Consider the following 10,046-nt stretch of genomic DNA (forward strand, 5'->3'; position numbering starts at 1 on the left):
GGGTTAGCAGTCAAGGAATAAATGTCGGCGTTGGGGTCGTGGACCGAGATTACACCGAAGAAGTATGCGTAGTGTTGATCAACTCCACCAATCAACCCTTTCAGGTACGCGCCGGCGATCGAATCGCACAAGTCATTTTGGAACGCATTGCGTCATGCGATATCGAGGAGGTGGCGAGTTTAACAGAGACTCACAAGGATCAGGGGGTTTTGGATCGACGGGTAAATAATCGTGAGGACACGATTCTAGACGGGGGGGGGGGTAATGTCACAAATATTACACATTCCGGATGGTTCTCCCGGATTCCATGGTATTCTTTCACTTTCTATACACCTCCGTATATTCGTAGGATACTCTAGACATTCAGTCAGGCATGTATATAAGGAGCTCGTACTGCTCAATAACAAGCCAGACTCGAGCTGGTCTTTCCTCACTTACATTCCTCTCGCCTGTCTCCTCAGCTTTGTCGTAGCACAGTCCAGTTGGATTGTTAGTTGCTGACACCTGGCAACAGTTTGGTCTTGAGCCGTGCGCGAAGATCCTATGTTGGAGCCAGGGCCCAGAGTCACGAATGCACTTGTGTGCAGTAGGCCGACACTCGCCCTATCCTATTTCGCGAAGCAAGATATACGCAGTACAGTAAACGAATTAAAAATGCAGGCGAGTCGCAGTGAGCATACGCCGAACTACAGCTCATCGTGCAGCAGTTGAGTTGGACGGGGCAGTGCCTCATGTGACGGTGTACGGTAGGCGTGGCGCGTCGTCGTGCTCTTAGTGTACAGCCCTATTCCTCCCGACCATCACTGCCACTCGCCGCAAGCTCGAAGCCCCCGCAAGTTTCTGGTAGCTTTGGCTATGTGCTGTGCTAAGGGGAGGCTACCCAGTCTACTGTGCCCCGACGGGATGACCGGCCTGACGGACACGCTGGTTATGTTGTCGACGCGTCCCGACGCTGCATCACGGCCTCAACAGCTGCCGCCAGCTGCGCAGCTTCAACAACGCGATGCTCTGCGTCGCTCACCTCGTTGAAAGCAGGCTAGTCAGCGTGCCGCGTTCCGACGGATTGGTCGATCTCACGTACGCGCAGAGCACGTCGACGACGCGTCCCGGACGTCGGGCTCGGCAGCAGCCGCCATCAGTCACCCAGCCTTGAGAACACGAATTTCTGTGTGGATCGGCGCGCTGAGGGCAGGCCCAAGACCACTGGTCATCGCGTACTAATTCTTCCTCTTCAGTTATGTTATCGAGTCTCGCCGCTGTCCTGCTGCAGCGCACTGCGGTCGTGTGGCGTGTTATGAAGACAGGAAGGACGATTACAGACGACCGGGTCCGATTCGTCCTACGGATGGGCAGTGGTAAGTTTCTACATTGTCTGTTCTCCAGTGTGGTCTTTCTTGCGGGGTTCTCCCTGACAACGCTACGTGGGCCATGAGCCAAGATTCACGTGAGAATTCACGGCAGCTTGGGAGGTCCTGGGCAGATCGTTGAGTAAGAGCTTTCTGATAAAGGACACTTGAACGGAGGATGCCTATTGTCGGTCTCTACTAATATACTATAACATTGTCATATGATCGGTGGTCTGAGCAATGACAATTGCGACCAGCACAGAATTATACGAACAGTTTCGCGAGAACTTCGTAGCTCGCAAGAGCGTATGCTCACGAACGCAGCTCATTACTTAGGCTTGGACCCTGTTGCAATAGGGCGCTTCGGACCGGCTGCTCGACCGCATCAGCATCTATCAGTGTCCGCTTTCGCCTCTTGCGCAAGCACGACGCGACACTCACAGCTTTTAACCGCAGAGGGAGGAGACACGGCCCCACGAGGCTGCATGCCGCTGCATAAGGAGGAAATCAGCGCCGGGAGCGGTTGCGAGATGGTAGGGAACGCACGCCTCGGTTAGCAATGTCTCGACGTCGATCTCCAGCTCGTCAGCAGTGCTGGAATGAGGCTGTCAGCTCCTCGCTGGTGCGATGGCGAAGTAATGAGAGCTCACTCGTCATGGATACTGCTATCTTCATCGACATCGACCACGCTTTCTGTCTGGCAGGCGACACCTGGGGTCGCAGGGGTCGTCCTAGGTATATTGTCAGAGTCGCAAAACAACGATACCATAGACAGAGGACGTACTCCTCGGCTACGCTATCGACAGCGGCAGCGACAGGAATTGCTTCAGCGGGGGTCTCCATGACTTGTGTGGTGGCAGACGCGACCGCGTCGCTGTCAACGCTAGGAGGTTTTGTCGTCTGCACTATCTTCTCGGCCGTTTCGACAGCATCGGTTGTGTGGGGAGCCATGTCTTGCTTGCGTTCTCCGTCAGAATATCAACAGCAGTGCTCTCCACTCGCGCTTCCCGGTGTTCTTATGCACAGCACACAAAGCGCGCGCTCCCGCGAAAACTTATGAACGCTCCTTCGCAAAAACGCGAGTCGGCCCAGATGTTCTGGATGGAACGTCTGCTGCAGATCATCCTCCGGCGCGCTTAGAGCGATAGTGGGGACTGGTGGGGAGAGTATACTGATCGGGCGGCTCCGTCGTTATCAGTGTGTACGGGCGCGGTACGTTTGGGTCAGAGGCGACGCCGTGTGCAGTGAGCGCGACCGGCACCAGATGTGGGAAGACGCGCGGGTCCAGAGAGAGATAGATGAGAGCACTACGTAGCGGGAGAAGGGTGACGAAGTGCGTATGTCTCGGAGTGGTACTTAAGTTGTGTTAGAGCAAGCGAAGAGAGTCCCCCAATGCCAGAACCTCTTGCTGTCGACTTGCTTGAACAGATGATCCTCGCTTGGCCGGTTAAGTCTGGCTACTCTGGCGTGCAACGGAGGGCCGAGAGCAAGCGAGAGCCTGTGTCCTGTTCCGGAAGCACGCGTTACGGCTTCTGGTTGCAGTCTCAGGGGTCTTGGCACCCTGTGACACAACCCATACTCACCGCTGATTGGCCGATTGGGATGGAGCGCGGACCCGCATCGGTCGACGCGCGCTCGCTCCTATGACCACCCATGCTTGATGTGGACAAGTAAATTGCTTGATTAAGAAATCACAGTTATGTGATGTACGACACATGGACTGTCAGATCAGTGGGCGACCAGCACCACTGTCGGGGTCCTGTCATACTCACACTGGCTTGAACTATGTCTTAGATACACCACAGACGAGCTATTGCACGAGGTACATGCCCAGCGGAGGGTTCCCTGGCGCCTCCACCTCCCACCTCGCTTGCGGTTCCGCTTGTCCTCGTCTTGCACGGTGTACCCGCGGCGATACAACTTGCGCAAGCCCTGCGGCTCGTCTGCTGGCACTCGTGCGCCGACTCTTGGGCTTGGCGGGCCGTGTGCGAGTTCTCAACGACGAGGTCATCCGCATCCAGCAGGTGTGCCACGCGCTCGCCCTCCCTGTGCGGCGACGACGTCGGCTTGGCCGGTGGAGGGGCGGGGACGGTTGTGCAGGCCGCTCGCAACCGACGACGGGCCTTACGAGCCTGCAGAGAACAGTGCCAAGCCTGAGCCCGAGCTGGGGTCGGGGGCCCTGCCCTGGCATCCGCGGCGACCGCACCGCGCGGGCGACTGGCTGTCGAGCTTCGTCCAGCGGGAGATGCGCGTCGCCCAGCACGTATGCCGGGTCTGCAGCTGCGAGGCAGTTTGCCTCCTTGTCAGTGAGAACTAGTGACATTTCCCCCTACGCCTTTCCGATTCCCCTTTGGAATTATTTCGTTGCAAAAACAAAAACAAAAACCTCACGTGACGCAATCGCCTTTTTTGTCACGGGTGTGACGCGGGATCTTTCGCCGACATTGCATTCATTTCAGTTACTTCGTTCGACAGAATCCTTCTCCGAGAACATTCTAGAATATTCTTGCAGTACACATGACCTAGACATCTACGGAGGACATCATTCCCGCAGAATTGCTCATTGCATAAAGCGGACACGGGTCCGCAGTAAAATGGCATGGTCTTGTTTGCGGTCCCCAACCGGCGACCTTTTACCGGTTGATGCGATCAAGCGCCACAAAGGGCGGAGGCGTTATCGGAATCTCTTACTGGACTTCTTTGTAACTCTCTTGCCGCGCATACTCCAATATTCTGTTTGCACTACTAGCGACTGTCCATGATTAGTCGCGACATCTTGACTCAAGAAATATGCCGCGGTATCTTGTACCATTCTCCGGAAGAAAATGACGTGGCTTGGCCTGATGGAGCGCGCGAACTGCGTGATCTCCTGCTCCAAACTCCGGCGATAGGTGGAGACGTATGTGTATATCCCTTTTCGGCGTGTCATCTGTGTTAATATGAGATTTAAGGGGTCATACCCCGAGGTGGACAAGCATCTACATTACTTGCTAGCGGAGCTGCCTCCCGGCACTATAAGCGGCCCTTTAAGCCAGGAAAACAGAGACGATATAGCACATGCCTTCCGCGCCGCACTTCGTGCATGCCACTTGATTCGCTATCAGTGCTCGCTGGGCTCAGACGATTTGCTTTCTCCAGATCTTACGACGTGCGTCGCCTATTTCATCATGTTGGCTTGCATCTACATGGACCACGAAGTCCTCTTAGAGTGCGTCATTATTCTAAAGCCTCAGGTACACATGCTGAGACAAGGATACAGGTGCGGCACATGGCTCGCCGTTCCCCGTATACCTGGAGTACATCCTGCTATGCATTACGTTTGGTCCGCACTACAGATACCGCTGGCTGCCGCGATCTACGTGGGTGACGAAGGTGCATTTGAAGTAGTACACCAACACAGCGTGGTCCCAGAGACAACGCTACTCGAGACTGCGGAGGCGATCTGTTCGACGTCCTCATCGGCATCAGACAACGACGCAGGTCCTCCTTCGTCGGCCCACGTATACCATCGCTGGCAGTCGTGGGCCAGAAGAAAAATCTGTAAAATCCCGATCTTGTGCATGGCCAGGGCGCCGGATCTCCCCGTCGCTATGTCAGCCGTCCTCCACCAACGCCAAACCTGGGGCCTGTCACATCCTGTGGTCGGCATCCAGTACAGCCCCCACTCGCCCGCCATCTCCTTCGTCATCGGCTGGTATCAAAAAGATCCAAAAGCTGCAGCGTTTGTGAGTCATATCCATTGGATGTGAAAATTTTCCCAATATCAGATGTGACATCTACCAGCCAGAGATTCATTTGTGCAAGCTAGCGACCTTCGATCTTTGTGATCCGGGTGATGCGTTTTCGGCATTTTGGGCACTTCTTCGACTAAGGAGTCTTGTGCGCCATCTCCGGCAGTGTGCGGCATCAAATCGGTCAATTCTGGAGAGCTATATACCACTCCGGGAACAATGGAGGACAGACACGTTTGGCTCCCTATATCCCTCCGGCGATCCCGATAGCAGAATTGCGTGTTGGCTTGAAACTGCCACCCCACCCACCATGTTACCCACCGACATCGAGTCCAGCACAACGTTGAAGACGATGGACATTGAAAAACAACTGGGACATCGAGCCCTGTATGTCCTTACTCAGTTTCTTGCAGGTGACATGCTAAAGCTGCATTTTCCGCTAGCGACAAACAGATTCATGATGCTTTAAGGTGCCAACAATCATCCGCGACGTCACGATACAAGGTGCTGACGCATATCTAGTAGCCCGCCCTCAAACGTGAGCAAGGAAATGAACCCTGAGGCCGGGATAGAGAAAACACAGCAGTCGTCGTGTGTAACCTCCTATAACTTATCACACCTTGTCTAACACTGTGCTTGAGGATGTCACAATCGAGCCGAAGCCAGCAATTGGCATCAAAATTCAAAGATCAAGCGGAGTCCAAGTCGAAGGATGACGGCCTGAGTTTCCTTGGCCGAAGGTCTCAGCTGTCGGTGTCTGCGTAAGTGTTGTGCTTCGTCGTACAGCTACGTTAGTATCAATGTCCGTAATTTTCCAGGTGCGCAAAGATGTCTCCCAAGCATAAAGACAACCGCCTCGTGATGCACTGGTTGTTTGACCGGTTTGCAATTACTGGGTCAGCTGCCTCGAACCACCATCATTGGGACATTTTCCGTCATTATACGCAAATTTACTTGCCAGAGGAGTGGCTGGCATACGTGAGTTTGATTCACCTGGTAGTGGCGTGCAGGACTCATCCGTGAGTAGGACGAGACGAGGTCACAATGGGCTCTGTCCAAAGATTGTGGCATCAATCTCGACGTACCTCTCATCAAAGATTTTGAGGATATATTTACTACTATTGCCACTTATCAGAAACAGAACCCTGATCTCGTAAAGAATCTCGACAAGAGAACCCAGCTACTGGGCGAGGTCGAGATCGAACCGTTTCTCCGCCTTATGCTTCCTCAGATCCTGGAGACATACGCCATGATACAAGCCATCAAATCGAGACAACTTCCCAGCGATCACATAAACGAAGCGACATGGCGAGTGCCCGTTGACGCACTGCTCTTGCACACGTTCATCCACAAGGACCCAGAATTCCAAACGGACATAGCTTTTCGCCTCGATGCGGCTAAAGGTCACGGTAACGAGCGGTAAGTTCTGCGTCACTTATTCATGTCTCTATTTCCTTGGGCGGTAACATCGGGACACCTTTTAGGCTAGAGTGCACCCTGAGGCTTCCGGAAAGCATGGCGCTGTCCCAGTACCTTTCTGACGTGGACAAGCTCTCAGTGTCGGAGTGGGGAGTGCGACTTGCGAAAGCGGCTGAAAAGCACACTCCCTTAGACGTTGTGACGGAGTTGACAGCAAGAATGGGCCCCATGTACCAGGATTCGACTGATACTTGGCTGCACGAGTTTACGTCCGCACAGGCGATGCTCTCTCGTGTTTTACAGTGGTACCGTGATCTCAAAGACTATCACATTCTCCACCGAGCTACTCTGATTAGGGAGAGAGCGATCTGTGATGCAATCGCATCTCTTCGCGTCCCTGTGTCCGGGATCTCGTCCGGTCTTCTTCAAGATTTCGCATTGATCAGTACGTCGTCAGGTCCCGCTCTGAAGCGGGCACCAGATGCCGACCGGACAGGTCAAGCACATTCGGACGCCGCCTCCGGAGAAGATGTACTCTTCGTGGAAACCCAAGCGACCCACTACTGTCCGGACATTATGCCCAGCCAAAACCCTACCAGGCTTGGACAGAAGGCAGACGACTCAGCCAACAAGGGCAAGGGGACTTTCGCCGAACCCGAGCCTATTACCGCCGACCTCCTCCAGCTTCCCGTGCTGGTTGCCGAATGGAAGAAGGAGGGGGGTGATGCAGAACAGGCGGCGAACCAGCACTACATCGACCTCGTGGCGAGCGTGAAATTCCTCCAGGTCTGCGGCATCACCGATTGCCCCGTGTTTGGCTTAAGGTCCGATGGACCGATCCTCCTCCTCGATTACGCATACGCGACGCCGCCTAGTGGTGACGGTACGGATTCTGTCATCACCGTCTGCGATCGCAACGCCTTCCAGTACAACCTGGGGAGTCCTATGGGCGTCTGGCGGTTTGCCACAGCCATGGTCTCGATTAATCGGTGCCACATGCCGCGGCTTTTGCACAAGTGGGAAGAGGCGCAGAAGACGTACAGAACAGCGCCGACCGTTGACACCCCGCCGGACCACCCCAGTCGCCTGCATGGGCATGGGCTCGTCTCGAAGCGCGGCCCCAACAGCAACGAGCTGCGCAAACTGCCACGGTGGAGGACCACGTCCGATCAGAAGGCCGTGATCCAGGATAAGGTGAAGAGCTTGAAGGAGAAGTACGAGCGCGAGCCAACCGCGAATACGCCTGAGGCGTTAAAGGTTCTGGCTGACATAGAGCGACTCTTAAATAAGGAGAAGGACGAGAAAGATGGGACGGACGGGCAGCAGACAGACACGGGCGATGGGAAGTTGGACGCTCCCACCAATGCCAATCAGGCCTCAAGCTCAAGGCCTTTGGCCCGGGGTGTTAAACGGGGGCCCCCTTCTGAGTCGGAATAGAGATAACGCATTCTTTTAGACACATATTTGTTGCAATGTTCTTGGAGCTGCGCAAGTGAATAGCAATTACCGGCCGAAGGCATCTCGCTGACGCTGAGTCTTGAAGGGTACGCACGCGCATCAACGCGTGGGCGCCAGAATGTCCACGGACCTGCCTCCTCGGAGGACTTTTCCTCTCGAACGCTCACCGCGCACGTTCTCCCCTCCCCCTCCGTATCTTACGTCCCAGTACAGCCCAAGTGTACCCTTACGTACTATGATGAATCTAGCGACGCCTGTCTATCTCTCCCAGCGCTCCTGGATGTCTGCGAAGCGTATATAGCACCCCAGCAAGCTCTTCGGTACATCTCTGGCATCCCTTGAACACTGCTCGTAACACACAACGATGGAGGGCGTTATGGAGGTTGCAGGAAATAACGATGGGCATCCTCCATTATATTCCTTTCGTCGTTCTTCTGGGTTGTTCGTAAGTGCAGCAATAACTTGAGAGCATTTGCTGATCCTCGCTGACGGCCAGTTTGGCTGTTGTCGTGGGTAAAGCTACTCGTTCCACTATACTCTATCCCTAGGTTCATATATGCGGTGCTTTCCTATTCCATGACACTAACCGTAAGTCCAAATAGTCCCATCCCATACTCATTGACAGAAAGCTGTATTCTCGCTCAGCTTAACTTCTGGTCGTTCGCCATCATGTTCGACCTCTCTTTAGTGGCGCTGAACCACTGGATATGATCCCGATACCTGAACATATATACGAAGCTGAAGAAATCACCACTCGCCAAGACCGATGCACAGGAGTTGCGTCCTGGTGTCAACATTTCAGAGTCGGCACCCGCATTCCACAATTACCTTGACGAGTTCCTGCAAGCCGTTCGAGTGTTCAGGTTTTTGGAGAAGCCAGTATGGTTTCCACTGTTGTCACATCTAGTCCTCCAGACTGACGTTCGGAGAAGGTGTTCCACGAGCTGGCCAGGCACCTCCAGACGCGTCGACTCATCGCTGGTGACAGCATCTCGCTAGACCAAGACAAGAGTTTCTATTGTGTAGTCGATGGCACTGTGCAATTTTTTCGCGCGCACGACGGGAAATACGTCGATGAACAGTGTAGCGGATCTTGGGACGATGAAGACATGAATGGCTACCAGCTCTCGAACGAAATTGGCACCGACCGACGGCACACTCTTGAGTATATTTGCAATCCTGAGCCTCTTTACCGAGAACGTCAAGATCCGTTGGCAAGGTGGCGAGGCCCTCGAGGAGCCGCATGCGGACACTGACGCAGATTCGGTCGTGAGCGGCGAGAGGAGTTCTATGCGCCCTCCTGTACGCATAAGACCACACCGTTCTGACTCGGACGTCTCGACGATGCACCTGGACTACGTGGCGAAACAGCACCACGCTTCACCCGATGCCATGTCGCCGTGGGCTCGTGGGCTCGGGGCTTCAGTCTCATCTTCTGGGTCGACTGTCCACCCTGTGGGTGTGTCTGTTGGATTTTGGGCTCGTGCGCTCGCACGCACATGTCTCGGGATGACTCAGATTCCTATTGGACAGTATTTTATTAGATAGCGCGTTCGTTATTTCGTTCCTGACTCACCAGTTGCTAAGGCACCTGCCGCTTTCCTTATTTACTCGCTTTTCCCTGTCGTGCACGCTCAGAGACTTCCCTTCTTCTGAGCGTGCGTATATCCTCTCATTATGGACACTGTAGGGTACTGACTGTATTGCAGTACGGACTGAGCGTCCGTTCTGCTAGGTAAATACATCTCAGAGACTTCCCTTCTTCTGAGCTACGGACTGAGCGTCCGTTCTGCTAGCCTCAAGCGCGCCCAACAGTCGAAGCCGGGCCCTGCGTGTGAGAAACTCACTGCGAAGAGTTTCTAGAGTGTCCTCTCCGCATTTTCCGTCGCGATGTCAGCCCGTGTCTCAAGGGCTGTCGGTCTCTGGCCTGTCTTCTACATCGAATCGGACTACATCTGCAGCACAAGTTAGGTGGAGGCCTATCCCTAGAAATCCTAAATCACAGTTCCTATGAGTGATCGCAAAGCTACGGAGGACAGTACTCTTGCTGTATTTCCGTCGGAGGCGTTCAGGAGACTCACGAAGAGTTCCC

At 54.3% G+C, this 10,046-nt stretch overlaps 3 protein-coding genes across 3 annotated transcripts; 2 read left to right on the plus strand and 1 right to left on the minus strand.

Annotated features, from left to right (window-relative positions):
• Positions 1-1,023: 1,023 nt before the first annotated feature.
• PHACADRAFT_204654 (uncharacterized protein) lies at positions 1,024-2,613 on the minus strand. The gene is made up of 5 exons (XM_007390832.1): positions 2,131-2,613; positions 1,997-2,077; positions 1,893-1,940; positions 1,788-1,837; positions 1,024-1,718 (listed from the first exon to the last, which is right to left on the minus strand). The coding sequence occupies exons 1-5, from the start codon at positions 2,295-2,297 to the stop codon at positions 1,675-1,677; spliced, it is 390 nt and encodes a 129-aa protein (XP_007390894.1). The 5' UTR covers positions 2,298-2,613; the 3' UTR covers positions 1,024-1,674.
• Positions 2,614-6,102: 3,489 nt separating this feature from the next.
• Positions 6,103-8,027, plus strand: PHACADRAFT_248126 (uncharacterized protein). The gene has a single exon (XM_007390833.1). It carries the CDS (start codon positions 6,593-6,595, stop codon positions 7,931-7,933), a length of 1,341 nt encoding a protein of 446 aa, XP_007390895.1. The 5' UTR covers positions 6,103-6,592; the 3' UTR covers positions 7,934-8,027.
• A 417-nt stretch (positions 8,028-8,444) lies between these two features.
• Positions 8,445-9,958, plus strand: PHACADRAFT_248128 (uncharacterized protein; the record flags this gene model as incomplete). The annotated part of the gene is made up of 2 exons (XM_007390834.1): positions 8,445-9,413; positions 9,811-9,958. Coding segments are annotated over exons 1-2 (494 nt in total), but the record flags the coding sequence as incomplete, so codon positions are not given.
• Between the last annotated feature and the right edge of the window lie 88 nt (positions 9,959-10,046).

This window comes from Phanerochaete carnosa, assembly GCF_000300595.1.
Source record: "Phanerochaete carnosa HHB-10118-sp unplaced genomic scaffold PHACAscaffold_1, whole genome shotgun sequence".
NCBI classification, from domain to species: Eukaryota; Fungi; Basidiomycota; class Agaricomycetes; order Polyporales; family Phanerochaetaceae; genus Phanerochaete; species Phanerochaete carnosa.

Bases quoted from the DNA above. Each gene is read 5' to 3' on its own strand.
- PHACADRAFT_204654 (XM_007390832.1), bottom strand. From the start codon at position 2,297: ATGGCTCCCCACACAACCGATGCTGTCGAAACGGCCGAGAAGATAGTG. The intron at 2,078-2,130 runs GTACGTCCTCTG...CAATATACCTAG, and splicing joins GTCGATAGCGTAGCCGAGGA to GACGACCCCTGCGACCCCAG. The intron at 1,941-1,996 runs GTGAGCTCTCAT...GCCTCATTCCAG, and splicing joins GATAGCAGTATCCATGACGA to CACTGCTGACGAGCTGGAGA.
- PHACADRAFT_248126 (XM_007390833.1), top strand. From the start codon at position 6,593: ATGGCGCTGTCCCAGTACCTTTCTGACGTGGACAAGCTCTCAGTGTCG.